This window comes from Coturnix japonica, chromosome 5 (assembly GCF_054131305.1).
Source record: "Coturnix japonica strain WE chromosome 5, WE-NBRP24, whole genome shotgun sequence".
NCBI lineage: Eukaryota > Metazoa > Chordata > Aves > Galliformes > Phasianidae > Coturnix > Coturnix japonica.
The window spans coordinates 48,199,555-48,225,423 of NC_140667.1; the positions used below are offsets into that span (position 1 = coordinate 48,199,555).

The following is a 25,869-nucleotide window of genomic DNA, read 5'->3' on the forward strand; positions in this document are numbered from 1 at the left end:
CTCATCTTCCAGCTGTTGTCACGATGTGTGGATACTTGTTCCTTTGTGTACTTCCCAGTATGCTTGAAGATATTCCTATCTTTCTACATTCTGTTTTCATTATAGGACATTTTCCTGGTGATGTTGAAATAGGTTGAATTGATTTCCATCTTCTCTTTGTAGTTTGGTGCTGTTGTATTTGGTTGGTACTTCATTAACAGGATGTGCAATGATAAAAATACAGGGCTTTCTATACCTGGCATTTGGTAGAGGCATTTATGAACATCCAGAAGTCTTGTAGCCTTAATGTAGTATGCGAGCTACTGGTAAAACAGCACAGTGAAATGTTTCTCACAAAGTTTGTGCTGTACAAACCATATTTCCAGCATTTAGCAGCTGTTGCAGCTTCATCAAAACAGTCGTTTAGATCCATAGACAATCGTCTGCATGTGATTCTATATGAATGTGTTGCAACAATGACTTAGGGGGCAGTTATTAACTTCAAAACACAGATTGTCCTTTTCCAAGGACTAGAAAAGCTAAGACTTCATTTTTTTCCATAACTGACCTCTTTTTAGAGGGTTAGATACTGTTTTTTCAAGTGTTGTTCTGTGGATATTTGTAATAAATAAACAAATAGTGGCATCTATCAGATTATAATGTATTCTTTCATACACCAGCTCCTCTATTTGCTTCTGCACAAACCAGAATCCTTTAGAGAATCTCTTGTTTTATTTTTTCCCTTTGGTTAACTATTGTATTCTTCCTCTTCAGAATGTATGAAAACATGTCCACAATGGTGTATCTAAAGGAAGAGAAGTTGGAGAAGCTCACTCAAGATGAAATCATTGCCAAAACTAAGCAAGTGATTAATGGACTAGAGGCACTGAAGAATGAACACAACTCGATTTTACAGAGCTTACTTGAAACACTGAAATGTTTGAAGAAAGATGATGAAACTAATCTGGTTGAAGAGAAATCAAACATGATTCGAAAGTCACTGGAGATGCTGGAACTCGGCCTTAGTGAAGCACAGGTAAAACTCAAGTAGAAATAAAGCATTTTGGATTTTGACTAAATTTTTACTGTATTAAAAAAATAGTAAGAGGTCATTGTTTGACTTCAGACTGGAAATTCAAAGTAAACGTAATCAGTTTTGATGGATGTACATTTGCCTTACTGAATATTAGCAGTATGCTGAGTCATGGAAGTTATTATTTTATGCTAAGGAAGCAGACTGCTGTAATTAATGGAGGCTGTCTTACTGTGTTACAGAACTAATTATACATTCTGTCTCAAAGCCCTGAAGCCCGTAACTAAGCTCCTCTTTGCTTCGGTGAGGTGGCTGCTATTTTCTATTAGTTTTCCATGGCATTAATCAGGTAATGAGCTGCTCAAACAAGAACCAAGCATCAGCATTTTAACTCTGAAATACAGCGTGTGGAGGTCATGCACAAATGGGTTTAGGAAACTGACCTTTCAGCTCTGCTGTGATCTTACATTTGTGTTCTTATTCCTTTAATTCTGAGATTCATTATACAAGCTTACAGTGCTCTTGGGGTTTAAGAGTCTCCAATGTTTATTTAAAAACTTAACAAATCAAAATTGAATTTTAATGCATTTTGAAGGTTACAAATTTAGTATAGAATTTGACTTCATTTATGCCCTGAAGAAGGGTCTCTGTGCTAACTTCCATAAGCTATTGTAGTGAAGGAAGGTATCATCTGCAGAAGGTGAATGAGAAGATGCGTGTTAATTTTCAACACACAAGCAGCGAGATGCTGAAGTCTGGAGATTTGGACTGGTGTTAGGAAATTATTCCTCATGTTTTATCTTCCTTTAAAAGGAAAAAGTAGTTCCTAAGAATTAATGTTTGATTTAGATACCTGAAATTTCAGTTAAGAACAGCAGTTATTTCATGTTAAATGCTTAGTTCAAAAACACATTGAAATATCATTGCTTTAAAGAAACATGAAACTTAGGAGCATCAAACTCATCTAAAATAAGCTTTTTATTATCACCACTGAACCATTCTTTGAAGGTGTGCTTTTTACTTGCACTGGTGATATATTAACATATACAGTGAAAGCAGAGCATTCTGCATATAGCATTTGGCTTTCACTTAACACTCATTTTTCACTTGACATTGCTTTGCAGAAGAAAAATCCAAGTAGATTGTTTTTATGGCCGCTCTATTGTGTTACAGGACAAAAATGGTTCAAACATGTAGGTTACCTACACACTCGGATGCCTGTATAATTGTGTGCACCTTTAGATCTGAGTAGTATAATAGTTGCTGAAGTATTATCGTTATTCTGTTGTCCAGATCTCACGAATGATGCAGGTTTTAAGTAGTAAAACACTTTAGTGCTGAATACAGGACTGCATTCTGGAGGAGGTATGTCATGTGATGCTTACTGCCTTTTAGGTAATGATGGCCTTGTCAAATCACTTAAATGCAGTGGAATCAGAGAAGCAAAAACTGCGTGCTCAGGTTCGCCGACTGTGCCAGGAAAATCAGTGGCTACGGGATGAACTGGCCAATACACAACAGAAACTACAGAAAAGTGAGCAATCCGTGGCTCAACTGGAGGAAGAAAAGAAGCATCTAGAATTCATGAATCAGTTAAAAAAATATGATGATGATATTTCACCATCAGTAAGTAGCTGTATGGCAAAAATTAGCTTATGTTTATGCTTGTGGTGTAATCTGCCTAGTTAGCAAAAAATGACAGATGGAAGAGTTTTGTTTGTTGCTAACATAAACATTTCATTAAAGTGATTGCTTTATACTAGTGTCACATCATTTAGATTCTTAGAGTAAGAGCAAATGTTTCACTGCCTGTAGGTACTTAAATTAAAAAAAAAAAGATGAAAAATATGTAAAGTAGTGTCATAGTAGCTTAAAAATTATAAGCTGAATTTGAGACCAAAAATTTCCTTCAATACACTCAGCAGTTAAAAATAAGCAAGCAGTGCAAACTATTATGGATTCTAAGAACAAAGAGCACTTGAATTACTCAGACTACAGGAAAAATACTTCATTTATATCTAATGCAAGCTCTTTGTAGTCTCAACAAGCTTCTATCTTTTGCAAATTTGCACGAGTATAGGATCCCCTTTCTCGACCTTCTGCTGTACGCTGTGATCATATGTCCATTTTCAGTCATCATTACCTAACCTATTTTGTTAGATGTTCTTAGATTCAGAGAGCAAACGGGTACGATTTTAATTTACAGAAGTAACTTAACCACTTGAAAAGATCTCTAACTAATTTACTCTTCATATCATCTTTTTATTTCTTCTCCTGGACAGTACTGTAGGAAAAGATCTTGTTTTGTGTGTTCAGACCTACTCAGTCATATCTTACAGTTATAACCAATTAGCAGCATGATGGGTGAAAACGCGTATTTCATTCTTGCTTGACTAAATCCTTTTTAATATAGTGAGAGTTGATCAGAAGAATTCAGAATTTTTCAGTTCTGTTTCATGTGTTGGTATTTGTAGTTGAATACTGCCAGTGAAGTCCATTTAATAAACTTTCCTTGAGGAGGAAAAAAAGGGACAGGAGGAGGGAATACTCTGACTTCTGTGCTCTATAAGTTGAACAGTAGTCTGTAGACGGCCTAAATAACACACGACTTGAAATCTGATTGGCATATAGTAACAAAGTAAACAAAAACACCGTTATGGTTTCACTAACCACGTGGACAGTCTCCGTTGTTATCCTTTTGTCAATTGTATATACTCCAAGTAAACTTGGAATCAGCACATCTAAAAATGTATCTCAGGAAGTTTATAGTCTCATCAACCTGCAAGTTTTTGCAGAGCACCTGTTTTGCAACTGTTGAGTCTGAGTGCCAGCAGCAGCAGTTACCTCTTCTTCTGCAGGAAGAAAGTGTTAGATGGAGGGCCAGAAAAAAGGAATGCACAGCTGGGTTTTCTTACCGAGGTTAAAATTTCCAAGAACTTCAAATATAGTTATATATACACTGTAGGCTTCGTGTATGTGAATCAGGCTGGGAGCATAATCTATTTCTGGTTGCTAGTCCAAATTTATTCTCTTTCTTGAGATCAGTCTCATTCTTTTCACTTACTTGTCTACAACTGCGCGTATAACTTCTGAGTACAACGGACAAGGGTGTATTCAGTAGAGCTTTTCCATGGGTACTCTTCTGTAGGCATAATGTTTTGGTAAAAGTAGCAAGTATGTTCTTAGGAGCTTAATTTGAGATTGAAATCTAGGAGACCTGATTTCTATTCCTGGATCTCCTGAAGGTGTCCCATATTGTTTTAGGACAGAGGATGTAAGTACACTTGAACGTGAGACCTACATTAAATTTCTTCAAGAAGCATTATTCTTGGCAATTCCAAAGTTGTGGATGTGGAGTGTTCCTTCAGAGCTGTGGATTAAATTGACTTTATTCTTCAGATTTAATTTCGTAACAATTTGTTTGGGCTTGTTTTTTTATTATAGGAGGATAAAGATACAGATTCCACCAAAGAGCCTTTGGATGACTTATTTCCCAATGATGAAGATGACCAAGGACAGGGAAGTAAGTACATTTCTAATTGGAGCTTTACTTCATCTCTGTAATGCAGAGGCTAAGGATGCTTATCAGAAAAGTGAATCCATATGTACGGTTTTCTGGGGCAGAGTGAAGTGGTGAATGCCTCTTGTCCTACTAGAGTAATATCACAACTGGTTTTCCTGTTTTAATTGTTGCGTGTAGAACTGGGGCCTAGATTTTTAAAGAGCTTACTAGCAGTTGTAAAATTTGTGGAACTACCAAAACACTGGAACTAAGTCAGTATAAAACTGGTCCTGCAGTCTGTATTTTTTTTGTGGGCTTCAGAATGGAGGAAATTGTTCAAGGTGACGGGGGCAAATTCTCTGAAACATTGAAGCTCTTTGGTCGTCTGCCCAGACGGCAATTCTGTTAATGACCTTTTAAATGATCTGATTTAACATTTTGGGGCATGAAGTCTTTCTCATTCAGTCTTTTGCCCTTTGCTAAAATTGTTTTCCTTAGTTCATTACTCATTCTAGAGATACTGTCAGAGGGACCAATGAATAGGTACAAAGTTTGCTTTATAGATTGAAAGGAGCTATTGATAGATTAGCCTTACTTATTGAAATAGTTTGTTTTTCTTACCGATGTAAGCCTGATATTATACAATATATTGATGGTGTATATGTGGTGTGCTAGTGGTATAGGGATTCTTAGTAGATAAATGACAGGGAAAAAAAAATTGAAAGGGCCTACCTTGCTTATCGACAAAGGTTTTGGATTTCCATTTTGAGCACATGCAAGGTTACCTTGCTATCAGGCGTGGAGTATATGAGAACAGCAATGGAGGGAAGATTTGCAGGATTATGTAAGGTTAGTGTTGATCACAGACTTCATCCTGAGCTTATCTGGCCTTACCTAGAGCTTTAGATTAAGAAAGTTGAGTGACAGATCTGTCTGTATACCTGTGTAGTCCATCTATATTTGTACTATTTTGCTTCATACAGAAGAGTGCAGTTTTGGTAATTTCCTTGACCTCCAGGAAAAAAAAACAAAACAAATGAAACTCAAATGCTTTGGTGGTTTGGCAGGATGATTGTGGATGTAAGTTTGGAACTGTATGGTTCCACTGACATGAAAAGGATTCTACTTGCTGTGAGAGTCTTTCCTTTAATAGAGAGAATAAAGTCAGTCTCATGGCAGGAACCCTTGTTCTGTGTGTTTAGAACTTAGTGCAAATGTGTAAGAGATTAAATCTCCCAGGCAAAGAGGAAAGGGATAGTTTGGAGGAGTGGGAGGGGGTTGCAACAACCAAAAGCTAGTCGCTACTGGAAAACAAATGGTTTAACCTAAGGATTAGTAAGTAAAATCAAAACACTGATACAGGTATTGACTTGATGCCATTTCCCTTATAGTTGTTACTTGTGGAAGCTGAGGTGCTCTCATCCTTTTTGTACCAACCTTTGCCATTTCTTTGTATCACAAAGAATGATAAAATAATATGACAGTTGAGTGAAACAGAAGCATGTTTAGAGAAAGATAATAATGGAAAAAGAACAAATAATTTGACACATTCTGCCAGTATGTTGCTTGTCTGCAAAGTGTTCCTTTCCATAGGCAAATTTTAAGATTTCTGATTGTAAAATTGTGTTATAGTCTTGAGAACTGTTAATGGTTTAATGAGGTGAAGTATGACATAGTTTTCTATTTTCTCCATTTGTTTATCAACTAGACCTCCTGAGCTAGTAAAACAGTAATATAATGCTAATGCAGTACCTTTGTTTATGAGCGTGGAGAGAATGTGAAGAATTAAGTGAAGTCCATTCTGATACTAATGCTTTGTACTGGAGAAATAGAATTCAGCAAGTCTTTTGTGCGTTATTGAGCTTAAAATGTCAAATGTATTCAAGTTATATCAATCCTTTAAAACAACTTAAAATCCTGTGGATTTCTTCCAGTTCAACAGCAGCATAGCAGTGCAGCAGCTGCTGCCCAGCAAGGTGGCTATGAAATTCCAGCAAGATTAAGGACCCTTCATAACCTTGTTATTCAGTATGCATCCCAAGGTAGATACGAGGTTGCTGTACCTCTTTGTAAACAAGCTCTTGAAGATCTGGAGAAGACTTCGGGTCACGACCATCCTGATGTTGCCACTATGTTGAACATACTTGCTTTGGTGTACAGGTTCGTATAGTGACATAGATAAATGCCAGTTAAACAAATAGTTGACGTTTGGCTGTAATGTTTGGCCAGCATTTTTGCTATCTTATTATTTTCCATTCTCTGTTTTATAAAACCCTCAAGAGGGTCCAGCAAAATGTATGTCCACCCATACTAAATTTCAAGTGAGTTGCTGGATTTTTGCTTATGCCTTTGTCATGAGAGCAAATCATTTTTTAAATTAGCATTGTCCGTATTTGGTATGCTGAAGAACCCTGTCTTGGTTATCCACTCCCAGGTAATCTAGAGAGGTAAACTGGACAACACAGTCAAAACTATACCTGCGGGTCCTGAGTCTGTAGAGCTACTCTACAGTTATGTGCTTCATGTTTTTGCTTTGCCGTTCTTAAACATATTCTCAATTGACCCACTGTTACAGTAATATCTTTAGTCCAATACTGAAGCCAGATTCATTATTATGACATCCATTCTGAATCCCCAGTATTAATTATGACTTTTTAAAATTCAGAGACCAGAACAAATACAAAGACGCAGCAAATCTCCTGAATGATGCCTTGGCTATCCGTGAAAAGACTTTGGGCAAAGATCATCCAGCGGTTTGTATACAAGCAATGCTATGTTTTTAGATTTGTTATTTGATGAATTTTTTTTTTCAACTCATTCTAATATTAAACTCAACAGGAAAGTTTTTAAGACCTGCCTTATCTCTAAACAGCACAGGTAGGAGGCCATGTTGTAATGTTCTTCATTTTCTTTTAATTATAAGCATTCTATTCAATGCTGTTTTGCCACACATGACTTGACTTACTTGATTTTTGGATAAGATTGCATGGACCTTCTATGGGAAATGAATTTATCAAGAAAAATGTTAATTTGCTTACTCGAATCACTATTGATTGAGTGAACTCAGATTGGAGGTGCTCTTCTGATTTGTTTTGCTGCTGCTTTTAAATGAAGCATGAATCAAACTTCTGTACCCGGTGTTAAAAATCAGTGGGGTATCTCTCATCATGCCACTTGTTTGGAAGCAAGGCAGTATAAATAACTTTGGGGGTAACTTTGTGAATAACATTTGGTAATCTCTTCATTTGCAAAATTCAAGAAGAAAATTTGAAAACATCATTGCATTGCAGGGACATTAATTTGATAGTTATTTGTATCAGCAAATTGATGTAATGAATCCTTCTCTCTGTTGGCAGGTGGCAGCAACTCTAAACAACCTTGCAGTTCTTTATGGTAAACGAGGAAAGTACAAAGAAGCTGAACCTTTGTGTAAGCGAGCTCTGGAAATCAGAGAAAAGGTAAAATTGCAAAAACAAACCCCCATAAAAACAACAAAAAACCCAAACAGAACACCTTTGAATAGATTTTTCTGGGGGGCAGAAGTAAACTTCCTCGTATTTGTTCTATGTTTTGATTGGACAGATCTGCCAGGGCAATCACAGTAGTTAGCAACATCAGTGAGATGTAAAACAATGTTAAATTCCTACAGAGCTGTTGCAGCACCGTGGGTGCATTCCAAATTCTGTATTTTGTAATAAACCTTCTCTATCTTCATTCCCCTCTTGTTTGTTAAGGGATCTTTGATTTGACAGAAGCCCTGGAATTAAACAGGAAACTTAATTAAAACTTTTAAATTGATTATTCTAGGACTATGTGGATATTTATCATGGTCCATGTGACGGAATGGCTGCATCTTCAGGCTTATCTGGATAATACACTGCTTTTAACGTAATTATATGATTTAAAAATATGCCTGTTACAGGTTTCTCTACAGCTTTCTGAATTTGTAATATCGTTGAGTAATTATCATATCCTTCTCTTGCCAAGTCCTCTTTTATCATCTTCACGTTGAAGTTTCTGAGGAATCAATACCAATGGGCTATTTTTTACATGATTCATTTCTAAACCATGATATGATCACTGGAAAATGATTTAATGTGAGATATTTCTGTTTCAGGTCCTGGGGAAAGATCACCCTGATGTTGCCAAACAGTTAAATAACTTGGCTTTACTATGCCAGAACCAGGGTAAATATGAGGAGGTAGAATATTACTATCAGAGAGCACTGGAAATTTACCAAACTAAGCTGGGACCAGATGATCCAAATGTTGCAAAAACAAAGAATAACCTGGTAAGGCTTATAAGTAAATCTAAGAGAAGTAAAATTTTCTCATGAATTGAATGTATTCAGTACATCACTCAGAATGTATTATTTCTCAAATTAAATTTAAAAAGTGCTGTTGTCTTTTTGGGGGTGTTTTCTTTCTAGGCATCCTGCTATCTAAAACAGGGCAAATTTAAGCAAGCGGAAACTTTGTACAAAGAGATTCTTACTCGTGCTCATGAACGGGAATTTGGCTCTGTAGATGGTAAGAAACTTAATCCTTAGACTTTAAAGTATGTTTAATTTCTGTAGTAGTTAGGAAAGAAAATCTGTCAGAGGTTGATCTTATCCTGGTTAGAATCTGCTTGAAGCAGATTTGAACAGTGAGATAGCAGATGTGTTAAGTTACTGTAAAATTCAGCATAAGAAGGTGTTTAATGGATACAGAAGTAAAATTTAATTCAAAATGAGAGTTTTGAAAAATATTCTTAATTTGTAGTGTAAATTTAAGGATATTTGTGCTGTAAGTTTAAGGATATTGTACACCATTTCATCAACTGGAAATCACAGAATTTTTATTGCATTCTGTGACGGTAGCATATGCACCACTTATTAGATGTCAAAATAATCATTATGGTAAAAGAAACAAATGCATGCTTGCTAGCACATGACGAGGTACCCGATAAATGGATGGCAGTATGTATTGACTTCAAAGCTTCTCAGAAGTAACTGTTCAGATCAGAAAAAAGGACAGAATTGTAAAACAGTTTAAAAATGTTGCATTCATCTGGTGCTTCTTTCTGTGGTTTTTAGCCTTACTTCAGAAGGGCTGAAATATTGCAGTGAACATTTTGTAGCTTTGTACTACTGTAAAATATTTTCTTCTGTTCTATTAGATGAAAATAAGCCTATTTGGATGCATGCGGAAGAGAGGGAAGAGTGCAAAGTAAGGCCACTGTGTCATAAATCTTTTTTGGAGCTTTTATTATTTTAGTTACAAATGAGTTCTTTTTATTGAATGTTACTCTTGTTTTTAGGGAAAGCAAAAAGATGGCACATCTTTTGGAGAATATGGTGGCTGGTACAAAGCTTGCAAAGTCGACAGGTCAGTATTTCCTTTCTTGGACTGACCATGTGGCAACAGACAGTATCCAGAAATGTCAGACTAGAGCATGTTTTAAAATGAAAACAAATGAGCAATTTGCTTATGGCAACAAGAACTACAATATTAGATACTCAGACCTAAGGCTGGCTTTCAGGAGCGCAGATGGTAGCAGTTTGCAATCCTGAGGCTGCTTTTAGTGTAGGCTGATGGGATCTAGTGTAGGTCACCTTTCTTTTTATACTTTCAATTTGCTTGCGTGCTCTCCCTGCCCCAACAGAGCCTGTAGAGAAGGTCAGGAGTGAAAGAGTGTGCAAATACCTGGGCCTTGATTTTCTGTCTTGCATAAGAAAGCAAAGTTAGAACTGCTACACATGCAGTATTTGAGTTTCCAAAGCCTGAAGAATGTTAATTTTGCGTGAATGAGAATGTGCATCTTATCTTGTGCGAAGAGAAACAGGAATGTAAGCTTTCATCATGCTTTGCATGCGTGCTTTGCTTTAATTTCATTCTAAGGCATGGGGAATTTTTTCTCTGCTGATACTGGAGCAAACCTTCAAACAATACTATGAGCTAATTCTCATTGCATCAGTGAATCAAAAATGTCTCGGGAGTCAGATTTGCTAGTGGAGCATATGGTGTGTTTTTTCCTTTGCTCTATTGCTCAGGTTTAGCACAGAAAATGAAAGTAGTTATTATGTAAAAGCTGATGGAAGGAATTGTTAATTTAGAGTTGGACTGGGTGATCTCCAGAGGTCCATTCCAACTCTACTGTGATTCTGTTTTGTGATGAACGTGTGCTACATTAACAGTCACTGTGTGCCCGAGTGAGCACATTATCTGGATGCTTCAGAATTACTCAGTTGGACACACTAGAACTGAGCTGAATTTTTGCCTCTTGAGATGCATCTGAGAAACATTCCAGTTTTCTCATGGGTAGATTCAGAGACTTGTTACTAACATTCAGGTTCAAGGGTGCTGACTAATGATACCATGAGATGTTAATGCAGTTTGAGGGTGCATAACAGTTTTTTCATATGTGCAGTATGGTATAGCGTATTTCAAGTCTCAGTAATTACAAAAAGATTATACTGTATTCATTTATTTTTTATTAGTTTGTGAATTGAGAAGAATCTAATGTGTGTGTATATATATTTTTTTTTTTTAGTCCAACAGTAACAACTACCTTAAAGAACCTTGGGGCACTTTACAGACGACAAGGCAAATTTGAAGCTGCTGAAACATTAGAAGAGGCAGCAATGAGATCTCGTAAACAGGCAAGTATGAGAATTCTCCTTCGTGTTACCTCTGCATTATGGTCATGCAGATTTTCGACTTTGGTGCCTATCCTCTATTCAGAATGTATAAACACTTCGCTGTTTGCTGTCTCTTGCCTGGCGTCCTCCTTGAATTTCAACTGCTTGACCCTAACTTTGAAAATGCTGTTACAAATTATCAGTTGCTGTTTCTGTTAGATTTGCAAGCTGATGGGATGAATATTAGAGATTGAGGGATAATGCAGCACTCTGCGCTGTGTTGATGCCTGCAGTAAAGGACAGTTAATCTTGATTGTCCTTTGAAAGCAAAAAGATGATGAGTTACCATGTTTGGATTCTTTGTTTATGCAGTTTTTGTGTAAGTTTTAGACGACTACAGCATATCACTTAAACTTATTCTGTTTTATTCTCAGGGTCTTGACAATGTTCATAAACAGAGAGTTGCTGAAGTGCTCAACGACCCTGAGAGCATAGAAAAAAGGCGAAGCCGAGAAAGTCTCAATGTTGATGTGGTAAAGTACGAGAGTGGTCCCGATGGAGGCGAGGAAGTGAGTATGAGCGTAGAATGGAATGGGGTAAGTACAGTACACAGTTTAAGAAAATAGCCTAGATAAATTACTGCCATAACAAATACAGCTATCCATTCACCAATTGAGTTGCCATTGGTTCTTGGTTAATTGACTTTGTTCTGTAATTATCCAGAATCGATTAAGAAATGAAGAGTAACACCTCATTTTTTCATAAGATAACGTAAAAAAATGTTTTGAAATTTTAAAGTATTTGTTCAATTGTGGTCTTGAATGCTGAAATTTCTTCAAGAATCCTGAGAAGTTGTATTTAACATTGAGATGTTTTAATGCTGATTGAGTGTCCTGGTTGTGGTCTGGTGTTTAATTACTTTTCAGTGGTTTCTTTTCGCTGGCAGGAACGTTCTGGCAATTAACTTCTGCTTTTACTTCTGTCTTGTTTATGTTGTATTTTCCTGTATTTTATATGTTTATTTAAAAGTACTGCATCTGTTGGAATAAAAAAGCATTTGCTATGGAGATGTATAAAGTATTAGAGACCTTAAAGTAAATTGAGTAGCCTAATATTAAAATAATACCGATCTCCACCTTATACAACTTGTTAGAAGAAACAGCCTAACTTTACAAGCTGTTGCACAATCTGCCTTAATATGCAGTGCCATCACAAAAGCCTGACAATTTCACATTTCTTAACCAAAATAATAATATTACATTCCAATGCTCAAATTTGATTGGAGTCAGAGCTTGTTCTTATTTGTTTCCCACGTGTTGGCCTCACTGTGCAACACAGAATGTCACAAAGTAAAACTACGTGTATGGTATGTTCACATATGCATGTTTTTACCACTGTTTTTTTTTTCCAAGTCAGTGCAACCTTCCAGTTGATAGATCAGATTTATGAACTTGTTTGCTTCTGTCACCAGCCTTCCCATGCTTTATCCCACTGTTAGCCATAGGATATCTATTGCATTGATAACTAACTCCCAGCTTTAGTTCTGCTGAAAATACTGTTGATTTATAAAGGCAATGTGCTTGTGTGCTTTTGCTTTGTGAGAGGGGAAGTAGCCTACTTTGCAATACTGAGTCTTCTGAAGTTTCATTTCTCTTAGAGTAGCAATCCATGTTTGTTTGTATAAAGCCACACATTAAAAACGTTGCAGGTCCAAAGAAACCTTGATGAAACATTTGGGTTTAGTTTCTAAGGGGAACGTACTTTCCATCTTTTGATCTTGTCTCATTCTTTTTTTCTTGGCATTGGTGTTCTCAGTGCCAAGACAGTCAATCAGCATCTATTGTGAATAATACTGCATCATTAATAAACTCAAAGTAAGGTTGGATAACTCTTTTTTCTTTTTTTTAACTCTAATTGTGCCCATTCATTGCTAGAACTGTGTACTGTACTCCTCCCTTAATTTCTGCTGTACTTTGCATGACAATAAGTTCTAAACAGATGAAACTTCTTTCTGCTATTGACATTAATTAAACAAGCATGCAGGTTTTGGATTGAATGAGCCTTCCGGTAAAACAACAGACAGTATTTCTAGGTCAATATTTCAGTGAAACTCAGTATCTAAAAAATTCAGTTTTGACCTCTCAAGGCAAACTTCTCAATTTTTAGTGTGTTGAAATGGCATTGCTTTATTGTGATCTTCTTTTTTTTTATTTACAGTTTTCTTCCCTTTAAGAAATCTTATATTACATGTTTTACATAAAGTGGGCAACTCTCTCTCCCTCTACCCTGCTAGTGTTTCTATCTCAGTGCTGTTCTTCCCTGTACGTATATGGCGTAGTTTTATTTACCCTCATGTGTTTCCTCCAGACAAAATATTCTGTTTCACAAGGTATAATTTTATAATATTTTTTTCAGGCAGATGAGAACTGTTAAGGTTGTGCAGTGCATGTTTATTTGTTGCTTATGAAGTCCAAGTGAACAGAAGATACTTAAAAATGCAGTGCATTACTTTGTCTTAAAAGATTAGAAAGTAGAAATCTCAGGAGTTCCCCTTAGAATCAATTTAGGTTTGCTTTTCTACCTCAAGAATTCTTACTTGAGTGTATTTGCATCTTCTTTTGTTGCTGTCACTTTCTTAAGAAGCAAATCGTGTTATGCCCTTCTGCATGACTTTTAAGAAGATATCAGTGAGTACATGTGACTGCAATGTTTGTCAACTGATTTTGCAGCCAGTTGGAGGACAGCTCAAAGTCTTCATGGTATGACAGAGATTAAGGTCACGTTTTCAGTGGGAGGAAATATCTTTTATTACTCTAACCCATAAACTTCAAGACAGGCTTTTGAGAACGCAAGTCTACTTCAAGGTGTGAAATGAAAGCAGTAAATTTTGCTACCACATATAAGCTGAAAGCAACAGTAGCAAAAATTGGCAATAAAACTTTTGCCACAGAAATTGACATCTCTGTGGGTTTTTGTTGGTTTTGCTTACAATGGATTTAGGTGGGTTTTTTTAGCCTGAACTCCTGATTTGAAAGTGTTTTTTAGACTTAGAGAAAGTGTTTATCTTCAAAGCGAGATCCTTTTATTTCAGATTTGAAGTACCCAAAAGCTTATTCTGAATGTGCGAGTTAGAATAATAAAAGTTAGCCCCTGTACCTACCAAATTTGTCCTGCCTTTGTTGTCTGGATCATTACAACTACTACAAAATCACTAATTTAAGAACATAGGAATAATTACCTTTCCCTTTGATCCAATACTTCTAACTGGAATTTTCAACTTAAGTTTATTCAGTCCTGCCAAACAGAAGTATACGTGTAAAACACTGACAAAGGTTTGCAATTTAGTATGAACCACACGCGCTCTTTGGTTAGATTGGGATCTTCCAGTCACTTTGCAGCGAGACATCTTGCCATTTCCAAGGGTCACTGTGATGACTGTGTTGTTCCAGCTGCCATTTGTGAGACTGAATTGACAGCTCAGGTGGATTCTAATTCCTTAAAAGAGTGAACAGAATTTTGTCTGGAGGTTGGGGAAAAACCTTTCTTCTTTTGGTTTTGTTTGAAGAAAATTCCTGACAGAAGTTAAAGCTGAAATGAATGCACCTTGCTCTGTCGCCTTCTGGTTTTATTTCCTCCCCCTTTATTTATTTATTTATGTATTTATTTTGCATTTATCATCTAAAAAGATCCTTTATTTGTTTATAAGACGTCACGTTTAAAGCTGTCCCTTCTTAAAGATGGTTCGTATTTTGTATCAATTATAGCTTAAAAAAGCACGGCGTCATTCATGCTTTTACGTGTTGCCTATTAGTGCTATAGGCCAAAGCGCAAATGCACATCTACAGTCTGTACTGTGAGGGCCTGCGCTCTGTACTTCAATGCAGACTGAGAACTTACTCTGTTAACTAAAATAACTACAAAGTGTTTTGAGCGTGACCTAGAAATACTGTGAGCGTAACTGCACAAAAGTGAAAACTGTTGAATTGTTCCCAACAGTTTCATTCAGTTTTTCTCTCTCCGTTTCTGACAGGCCTAGATGCCTTTTGTGATTCTTATACTGTCTCCTGCATGAAGGGCGTGCACCATCTTCAAGCTTTAACTTCTCTCTCCAGTACTGACTGCTGTGTTTTAGCAACCCCCCTAAGATTCTTGTCAGAGCTACACTTCCCTGTAAACTGGCCATTCCTTCAGTGCTGGTGTCTTTTTGGTTTCTATTTCTGTACACGTGTAGCTTTGCCAAATATGTATCTAGTCATACAAAATGTTATTACAACCATTTGCTGTGTAATACATTAGTAAAGAATTAACAATGAGCTTTATAAGTAGCTGTTCACTATGGGAAAAAAAGGTAGTTAAAAGTATCACACAAGATATTATTGAAATGGCATGATGGTGATCTTTACAGGAGGAAAAAAAACCAAACAACCTGAACCCTTAAAAGTAAGGCATGTTCTCCAAGTGCTTTAAAATGTATTTAGAGACCTATTACATGGTTAACATCAATATGGAACTCTGGATGTCTTCACTTATGATTATTCTAAAGTAGCATTGCTGTTTAGTCTTCGTGTGAAATTTTGGCAAATATGCTTTTCTCTACTAATCTTGGTGTTCAGTGATTTGTGTATTTGTCTTTCTAACTTCTAATAAACTCACTCCAACTCAGGTGTCTGTCTTTGTCTGCTCAATAGCACTTTGCTTTCTTCTGCAACTCTTCCTCTCATAGTCACGTAGGGTATCTCTGCAGTAGGAGGTGGTCACTTCTAATCTCACTAAACTGTTTTGTTTTTTTTTATTATTATTTTAAGAATAAAACATTAAAAAATAAACTTGTGCTCGGCTGGAAGCTTTGGATGAGCACAGCAGTGTAAAACATGAATGCAGCGTATAGAAAATGCATTTCTGACGTGTTTTACATTTGCCTTGGTGAGAGTTAAAATGATGCACAGGAATTTAACCATTAACGTCTCTGATCAGTGATGTTAGGATTGATTGAACATGTTTGCAAATAATGTAGATGCTCAGAAAAAAAAAATAAAACAGTTTTTTCCTAGACTGGAATGCTTTTGCTTGGGGCTTGTACTATGTTGAACACAGTGTGCTCACACGAAATGGTGCCATGGTGACGGTGAATGGTTTGACACGTCGTGGTGGCTTATTTCTATTTATTATGAATCATCACTTGAGAATGTCTTCACGTTTCAGAAATCTTTGGTACAGTTTGATGGAAGAAACCAATTTGGATTGGTAAAGTTGTAGCTCTGTAGTATTCTGTACTTAAGTAATTGTACCACGTCTATATTTATAGCAATAGACACTTTGGAACCAGTTTTGGGGGAGGGCTACGGACTCTCGCAGTTTCACATCTGTTCAATTTTTTTCAGGATGGCACTGGATCTTTAAAACGCAGTGGTTCCTTTAGCAAACTTCGAGCTTCCATTAGACGCAGCAGCGAGAAGCTGGTTAGAAAGCTGAAGGGAGGAAGTTCACGAGACAGTGAACCCAAGAATCCAGGGTAATTATCTCTCCTTAGCTGTGCTGGTGTGCCCTTGTTCTGTGCTCCTGCTGTAGCCTAGCGCAGTACCTAGGACAGTATTTTCTTCTCTGCTTAGCTAACCGCATGTCACCTAGAATAATATCATAAAGAAACTGAAAATAGAGAATCTTTTCTTAAGCAAATTATTGAAGTTCTTTAACGTCTGAGGAATTATGTTTGCTTTTGAGGGTTAACTCAGTTTTTAAATGCCTTTTTCCTTTTTGATGCTTTAGCCACTTGAACAAAAAGGCCTTTTAAAATTATTGGTCAATGTTAGTAAACAACAAAATTCTCCTTTTCACACAGTGATAAAGTTAATAAAGGATGGTAAAGCTAGAATACAGTAAGCTATCATTCCTACAGCTTAATATATTTCTACGTTGCTCTGTGCATAGGTGAATTACTGACTTGAGCCCTTCTCACTCAGAGCAGAGGAGAATGTTGGAAAAACTTGAACCTATTGGTGCATCTCTTGAGCATTTTAACCAAAGTGAAGTCGGTGGCATTAAGACTTTTAAAACTGTTTTTGTTACAGTATGATTAACGATGTGGATCTGTGTAGATTTCTAGGAAATCAGTCTGTTTAATTCTGTTCCTCACACACCTGCTTGATCTTCAGCTTGATCTGATTTTCCAAATTTGTAATTGCCATTTTGCTCTGAGCTGTCACAGATGTAGTCTGAAGGCACTGAATCAAAGTCCAAACTCCCTACGTATTTACTGATATGTAATTGATAACTGTCTCTGTGATGATAGGTTGTGAATAAACTGTGAAATACGCATAAATAGGAGGGAGAAGTACACAGATGTGAAATGGGTTAGGGGCAGCGTGCAGAGGCAAGACGGGAAAGAATAAAAGGAATGTCCTTGATTTAAGTATTAGCATTTCTATAACTTGCTTGGCATTTCTTATTTCTACCTAAATTTCATGTATCATAGTGTAGGCATATTCTTTATCAATATAAATACAAATTCAGTCCTAATTTTGCATTTTCTTTTTTCTTTGTTGTGAGACTTTTTCAAGTCTTCAGTTTCTTAAAAGACCAAGTTTTATTCTTTGGTTTCTGTATTAGAGAGGTAACTTTCATCAGGTAGTTACTCCAACTGCAGATAGGTATAGAAAATTGGAGTTAAGACATTTGGCTTTGCAGCATCCTGAAAAAGCTGCTCTCCTTTTTTGTTGTCTGCACTTCTGTTACGTTATTTGACCAGTGAAGAAGTGGTCTACCCACATAATGCTCATTATTCTTCAGGTTCTCTATCACCTCAGATGGAGACATTGGTAGGAACTTAATTTGGAAAGATGACAACGTGTTCCTGGCTTTTCCTTTCTGACAAAATATTCCTGGTTTTAGAACTCAGTGCAGTACTCAAAGAACAGTGTGTTCTTAGAACTTGCATTCAACGTGTTGCATTGGCAGCCTTTTATGTAGGTATACTTGTTGAGTGTGTTGACAAATATCAGAACTTGTGTCCATGTAAGATACAGAACCTTTTAAATCTTAATTTACGCTTGAGTATGTTATTAAAATTAGCTAAGGTGCCATTGCATACATAGAAGTCAATTTTGCCAAGTCAGCCACTCCAGGCATTATCAGCGTTACCTCTGCATTTGCTGCTGGTGTCTCTGAAGGTCACTCATAGATTCTCCGAGGTTGGAAGAGGCCTCCAAGATCATCCAGTCCAACCATCCTCCTATCACTGATACTTCCCACTAAACCCTGCCCCTCAACTTCAATCTGATGTTTATTTACTCCTGCTGCTTGTGCTGTGCTTCTGTAAATAGTAATTGCCAGTGATAGTCTGATTCTAAATGAGAAGTGCTCAGAGAGAAATACATTCATATCACATCATGAAAGAAAGACTTTTCATCTTGCAGCTTGATGCAGAAGGAAAGTATAGTGGAAAATGTACCAGGGGAATTACTGTCAAAAAGCCTTCTGTGTTGTTTAAGATAGGAAACAAAGAACAGATTTCTTAACTGAGAACTAAGAACTGTCCACTGGAAGATACAGCTTCAGAAGTCCTAATGTGTTTCCTAATTAAAGGTTAATTCTTCGCAAAGTGCTTGATTTGTAACAACAAAAGTATCTCATGAGAGATTAACAACAAAGTGGGCTTTTGGTTTTTATTAATATATACTTCAGTGAGGGCTTAAAAATTGTACCAGTGGAATTATTTCCATAAACCTTTGCACTCTTTTTCACGAGGACTTTATGTGATATTTGTGTTTTATTGATTAACTGGCTTTGCCTTCCCTTTATAACTCTTGCACATGTTTCCTTAAGGAAAGGGAAGGCATATGCCATGCATGAGTCTTTGCTTTGCTGTTGCTAACACTCATGTCAAATATTTTAAATTGTGTGTGCCCCAGCTTTTGAAATGCTAAGAAAAAAACCAATAGGTCTGTGTTGTGCAGCATCTGTTGCCTGTGTTCGTCAGTGTTTTGGTTCGTTATTCTGCTTAGCCTTTGCTTTATGAAAGCATTTAAACCACGTGCTTCACTTTGACTGTTGGCAGTCAAAGACAGTCTGGGTAAAGTCTGTGAAGTGTATGGATAAACCTCTCCATGTGATTGGAAGGCCTGGGGAACTTTGTCGGGCCCGTAGTAAAGATGTAGGTGGCAGCTGCTTGGTTCTGCCATCAGGAGTTCACCAGCATGCATTCAAAGCTCTCATTTAGGAGCTTTTAACTCCATAAAGAGCTTGTCAGAAATCAAGGCCAACCTCTGGCATTCAGAATAGTGCACAGCCTCTTTGGGATTGAGGCTATCACTGTGAAGCTTGAGACTAATCTGGGGTTTTGTTACACACACTTTAAAATATTTTTGTTTTATGTTGTACATGTTGGGGAAACTTGGGTTGGAAAGGACCTTAAAGGACCTTTAAGATCATCTAGTTCCAATCCCATGCTATAGGCACTAGACCAGGTTGCTCAGAGCCCCATCCAACCTGGCCGTGAACACCTGCAGGGATGGGGCGTCCACAGCCTCCATGGACAAATCCTCACCTCAGACAGTAGTAGATATTGCTGCCAATGCAGCAATATTTTGACTGTCAGTAGCTTGTGTGTAGGTGATCCTGGTGGTGTTTTTTGCTCACCTGTTACTTTCAGTACAGCATTGTAGGGCTGCTGCTGCTGCTCAAAGCATTGTTAAAGCATGACCCCAGTTAGCAGCAGCTGCCATCTCATTTCCCTTCACTATGAAATGCATACAATGAAATGTTCTAAAACGTTTTTTGAAATGATGGACTCTGCACATTGATGTAAACAGGGCAGAAGGGACTCAGCTCATATTTGGTTTAGCTTTTCCAAAGCTGCCTATGTGACAGTCTGTGAATTTCACCACTTTCTCCTGAACTATCAGAATGTTTAGTTTTTAAAACAAGCTGCGTTAAACATGAAATTGAGGATTAGGTAATTAACAATTAGTGTTAAGTGAGTGTATTAATTTGATGTGCTTTTAAAAAAAAAATTGATATTTTATTTTGAATTGCCGTTTAAATCCATTGCCTGAAGTGTTTAAGCTCTGTGGAGCCTGTAATTGATTTCTTATGTAATTATAACTGGATGTAGTATTTGAATCATATAATCATCTTAAAGAGTTTTCCTCAGATCACTTTGGGTGCTTTGTTATAACTCCCTTAACTGTGCATTGCTCGTTGTTATACTTGTGTTTTTAGAGCTGTTAGTATTCAGCTGTTCTGATGGGTTTATCCTTGCATGTTCACTGTCCTGGTTGCAGCATGAAGCGTGCCAGTTCTCTGAATGTTCTTAACATGGGTGGCAAGGCTGCTGAAGATCACTTTCAAGTAAGAAGCCCTACAATGTTCTTACCAAAATAGATGCTATTAGTAGGGTTTGGGATACAGTATTACCACAAATAATAGAACAACGAACTCCTGTGTGATTGGCAAAATCCTACTTGAGTAAGATATTGAAAGCATATGCTTAATGCTTCATTCAGTAACACTTCTTGTGGACTATATTTAAATGTAAGGAAGTGTTCAAGTCTTCAGTAAAAAGCATTGGTTTCCATGGTGTCAAGCAGTCTCTGGGTTAGTCTCGCTATTAAAATGGAAGATTATATACTTTAGACATTTAGACCAAAAAACAACCAACCCATGAACTTCTAAAGCTGAGGTTCAAAGTGTTTTTTTCTTCAGCATCTTTATTGAGAAGGGCCCCGCAGTCCTGACCTCTGTACGTATTCAGATTTCCTTAAACACCACCTCAGTGATTTCTGAGGGTGCAGAGGAACAGTCTCTAAAAGTTTGTCTGACCTGTGTTATGCTTCGCTAAAACAAAAGCTAAACTCCATATGATGTGCCCGATTGCTGCTTCCCATTTTCTGTTTTTCCCTTAATAAGCTGTTGTTTCCTACATTGTCAACTAAGCTAGCAATGTCCTACGTCCTAAACAGCGTTGTGCATTTTACTAACGCCATAACCAACACTAATTTTAGGGAAGTGTAATTGCTTCTGTACTAATGAAACTGCACCTGAGGATATTCCTCGTTATTTGTCCTAAAGTAGCAAGAAAGCCCAACCTGTGACTCTCATATTGCTATTGAAAGGCTTACAGGTTTTGTTGTTACCTCCAACTAAAGTACTGCAGAGGTTTCTGTAGTGTGAAATGTGTGCAAGTCTTTGCACAGTGTGAACTTTAGCCAAAAAAAAAAGAAAACATCCATCAGGATAAAGAGTAAATCTTTGTAGTGACAGTGCTAAGGTTTCCAGCTGTCATGTCCTGAGTGCCACTAAATTCTCACTATTTCATCAATGCTACTTCGAGAAGAATTATTTATTACTTGTGTACTCACTGCATTTGTCAATGAGCTGTCGACTTCTAGTTCACCCACTGCAGACACTTGTGGTGGTTCCCACAGATGGATATTCCTGTTCATGGTAGGACCTGGGTTAGGATTTCAGGGGGTGTGCTGGTCTCAGTACAGCTGCGCAGTGATGCTCGTTAGAGTATGCAGGTCCCTTAACACGACGTTGTGAGGTCAGTTCTCTCTGGTTCCTTGTAGGTTTTTTTCCTGTTAGTAATTTTGTTTGCTTGAACTATCCGGACAGCTGCATAATTTACTTTTTGTGTGTTTTTCCCCCCTTCACACAGGAACGAAATAATTGTCTGACAGACTCGAGAGCTCTGAGTGTCAGTCAAACTGATTTGGCGCATTGAGATGCTTGGAGAGAAGCTAGCTAATATTCCTTTGTGAATAAAGAAGCACTGAGATCTTCAAAGCTTTGGTTCCTCATCATTATGTATAGGAACGCATAGTTCATAGATGTTTTCTCTTTCAGTTTTGCAAAGGACTGCTGTTATTACTTTTCTAAATAGGGATAATTTAAAACGTGGCATAAGTGGGTATTTTCTTCTAAGATAAAACTGTATAGGTATATATTGCTCATTGCACTGCTCCCATTCATGTTACTTACGTTGATTTCTTTAGGAGGTCTGAGTAAGACAGCAGCCCAACAACTGTCAAAATGCAAACACATTTAAAACATAGCAGAAGGCAGAGATGTTTGAAAATGAGGGCAAAGTGAAACGTGTGGTAGTAAATGTGTGCAGTGCTGGAGGAAAGGATAAGTTGTGTGCATTACTGTATCCATTCGAACCGAACGCACTGTATTGGTGGGGCTGTCCATTGCTCCCCTGATTATGTTGACGTTAAAGATCTTAGCTAGCAAAACAGCACTTAAACATGGATTACTTAACCACTAGATTGAGCTAACATGTTTTATAGGAGATGACTGGGGTTACGTTACATATAGCACGAATAGGAATTCCTGTGACCATAACTTAGATACCTGTTGATAAAAGTCTTAGGGCACAATAATGGATGGAGATAGGACAGTTTGAGCTGACGAGGACAAAAGGAAAACGTTTTGCCCTTTGTCTCGTGTGGTGGAAGGATTCTGAAGTTCTGGACTGCATCAGTCCCAGGGCAGCTGCTGTTGCTCCTGGGGAAACGCCACGCCTCAGGTTGACTTTCTCGCTTGTCCACTGGAACTCGGCCCTATTCTCTGCATGCTCCAAGTGCTCCAGTGTTGATCCCAAATGCCGCCTTTCTCCACAACAGCTGATGGCAGCAGAAGCTGCAGCTGCAGGCTGGGCTGCTGCGCTGGGAGCAGCTGCTGAGCAAAGGACCGCTCCAACATGAAGGGCCCCGGTGGAAGCGCAGGATGGCCACACCAACTCATTTGGCCACGCAGCCGTGTTACATCGACTTACATTTATGCTGTTTGTATAAAGGACTGCTGCTGCAACCCAGTATGTAAGTTTTAAGTATTCCATAGACACCAGTGTTTTCTTTTCCGTAAAGCTTGTGATTTTGTTCATCTTTTGTAACAACTTTTATTTGTGTGAAGTTGGTTGAAAAGGTGTTTAAAAAAAAACCACAACAGAGTAGAAACATATTTGTGGTCGTAGTTGTGAGTTAGAAAACACAGAACAAACTTAGTGAAGGCTGGAATAGCCATCCAGGGTCAGCACTGACTGAGGGAGCCAGGAGGCAAGTTGTAGTGTTGAACGGTCTCTTATAGTACTTCTTAGAAGTATCCATCTGCTTTGGCATCTGGTTCTGAGCTGTGTTGCAGTGACTGTCGCGTACCGCTGCGTATGGAATGCACTCGCCTATGTTTACCAGGGGGTACCGTGTCAGCATCTCTCTAAAGAAAGCTGCACGTGGTGCACCTGCTGCAAGGACACATTAGAGATGGTGAGATACGATGCTGCTAATATGTAGAAGTTTAGCACAGAGTAGTGCAATTCATTAATGAACCTGAGCAAGAACAAGTTGTTGCTCAGTGACGTTAACGATATATACTCATATAATGTAGACTCTTGAGTTTTAGTCTTTTATTAAAGAGCTTTTTATATTAAATATATATATATATATCTAATATATACTTATTTTTCCCTGAAGCAAAATGCGCTCTGTGCACCCACTGGTATGTTTGGGTCTCTTCAGGCTGGGCACTGCATGGAGCCCTGTGCTGGTTCCTGAACCAGGGTAGCTGTGCCCTGTGCTGGCCTGTAGGCAGTTCCTCTGCCTGCAAACACCCCAGGGCGTCTCTCTGACCCACAGCAGTACAGTGCTACTGCTCTAGGAGTGGCTCAGTGGGCCTTGTAAGTGTTCTGTAGAGTCAAGTGTTTCCCTTTGAGGTGTTTATAGAAGCCTAACTTCCTTTAAAAACAAGAAAAAAAGGAAAAAAGAAAAAGAAAGAAAAAAAGAAAGCTAATCGGACACAGAACTGAGTTTGGTAATAAGGAGCTGCTTGAAAGAAATGGAGTATTTTCAACAGTTTTGTCTTCAGCATTGAAAGGTTGTTCTTCATAGACTCAAAAGCGTAAACACAGAACTGTGTTAATGATCAAATGTACGTTGGATGCATGGCCAGAGTGTGTGCTGTTTCTCACTGAGGGCTGCACACAGCTCTTACTGCTGCTGGTTTGACCAGTACGGTGCTTTTACATCTGTTAAACTCTTATGTTTCCAAGTGTGTTGGAAGATAAATCTGCATTGTTGAGTACGCTGTAGCTCTAACAATTCTTATGTAGTTTTCTAGAAAAGAAACCCCAATTTCCTAAATCTCAAAGGATGATGGCCGGGCACTTAGAGAAGGTTGTACAGCTGTGAGCTGCTGTGCTGTTGGCAGTGAGAGGAACTCTTAGCATGCAAAACCAAACATAGAGTCAACTTGAAGTCCTTGTGTTCCCATCAGGAATCAGCTCCTGCCATGGCCTGGCTCACACACTGCAGTTTCAGGTGGGCTTCTTAGTTTGCTTTTATGTGGGATTTTCTTTCTGCATTTCCTCTGTTCTGGTTGTAGCCAGCAGGTCTGCTCAAGTACAAGACCAAAAAACCCAACTGTTAATTCTTGGACGTCTTCAGTACTGACATGAAATCAACAGCTCTAAAGCAGAAAACTTCAGGCCTTAGGAATGGACGGGTATCTTGGCAGGATGGTGGTATCCTTGGTAGTGCTGCTGGTTTTCAATCTGGCACGATTCCTTGCTTGGAATAGTAATGCTGAACTTCATTATACAGGTTACAGGGAGTTGAGGTTAAGCCAGTGCCGCTCCTGTTTGCAGTGCATCACTGAGGCCGTTGAGCTGCATATAGGAACAGTTGTATGCAAACAATGGGCACAAAGCTGCCTTTCTCTCTGCTCCTGCCGTAGCCTTCATAGGAATGTTTGTATTGTATATAGTTGAATGTTGTTGGGGTTTTCCTAAGTGGTTTGCAGGTAGATTTGGAACATTTACCTTTGAAGTTTTCCAGATGGTTCTCTGTGCTCTGATGGGTCCAGGTCAGTAGTGAAGAAAAAACTATTTTTAATGTTGATTTGTCATTTTGAGGAAAATAGTTTTGGTTTTATATGTATATACATTTTGATGTGTGGATTTCATGTCTGAGTACAGACTTAAACCTTTCTAAGCCCAGCTTTAAGGTGCAGCATTTTGCTCTGCGTGTCTCATTACTGTTGGTTACAGCAATGGAAGAAATCCAGTGTGGAGGTCCCAGAACAAATGGCAGTTGTTACTAAGAGCATTCCCTGTTGTTGCCACTTGGAATGAGATTGGTTTGTGTTTTACTACATTTGTCTTCTAAATACATCCACCACGGCTCTTTTTACCTTGTGAGCAGTCTGTTCCCAGACCTCGCTCTGTTCCTTCCAGGAGGGGTCCCCTGAAATACAGCACAGAGCTGCTGATTCATTTGAAGCTGTTTAAAAGGTTTTCAAAGGGTAGAAAATAAAGTATTTAAAATGCTCTCACAGGGTCAAAATGAGTGTACTCAGCACGTTCTACAGTGTAAATCTGTGTAAAAATTAGTTCCATCTTTCCTGTATAGAAACAAATCTCAGTTGTGAAATCCAAAGATGAATAAAGCTGTATAAAGGGAAAGTATTAAAGCTTGTGTGTTTCAGCAGTGTTAACACCAGACTGAGCGGGGCAGATGCTTCCCCAAAGCAACAGCCGTGTCTGCTCTTCATACCCCCAAAGCCATTCTCATGTGCTGCGTGTTGGATCTCAGACTGGTGCTGAGTGTGATTGGCAGAGGGGGCAGAAACCACAGCTACTGCTGAGCCTTAAGATAGACAGTAGCTGGGCTCTGAATGCAATGCCCAGAGAGGCATATATATATATATATATGGTATATAAATAAAACTACAATCCACCAC

At 38.0% G+C, this 25,869-nt stretch overlaps 1 protein-coding gene across 19 annotated transcripts in view; it reads left to right on the forward strand.

Moving 5' to 3' along the window:
- Window positions 1–25,591, forward strand: part of KLC1 (kinesin light chain 1) — a 36,303-nt gene extending 10,712 nt beyond the window's left edge. For 4 of the 19 annotated variants that reach the window (XM_015865498.2, XM_085549548.1, XM_085549551.1 and 1 more), the window contains exons 2-14: window positions 754–1,015; window positions 2,408–2,638; window positions 4,457–4,535; window positions 6,449–6,674; window positions 7,180–7,267; window positions 7,871–7,972; window positions 8,632–8,805; window positions 8,944–9,043; window positions 9,675–9,724; window positions 9,816–9,883; window positions 11,049–11,157; window positions 11,571–11,705; window positions 15,167–15,798. In XM_015865498.2, coding sequence (XP_015720984.1) covers window positions 755–1,015; window positions 2,408–2,638; window positions 4,457–4,535; window positions 6,449–6,674; window positions 7,180–7,267; window positions 7,871–7,972; window positions 8,632–8,805; window positions 8,944–9,043; window positions 9,675–9,724; window positions 9,816–9,883; window positions 11,049–11,157; window positions 11,571–11,705; window positions 15,167–15,172 — 1,629 coding nt within the window. In that variant the 5' untranslated portion in view covers window position 754 and the 3' untranslated portion in view covers window positions 15,173–15,798. Of the gene's footprint in view, window positions 1–753; window positions 1,016–2,407; window positions 2,639–4,456; window positions 4,536–6,448; window positions 6,675–7,179; window positions 7,268–7,870; window positions 7,973–8,631; window positions 8,806–8,943; window positions 9,044–9,674; window positions 9,725–9,815; window positions 9,884–11,048; window positions 11,158–11,570; window positions 11,733–15,166; window positions 15,799–16,517; window positions 16,649–20,414; window positions 20,482–21,790 lie in introns of those variants that run through there. The other 15 variants (XM_015865494.3, XM_085549538.1, XM_085549541.1 and 12 more) reach the window with 7 other exon arrangements.
- The last annotated feature ends 278 nt before the right edge of the window (window positions 25,592–25,869 follow it).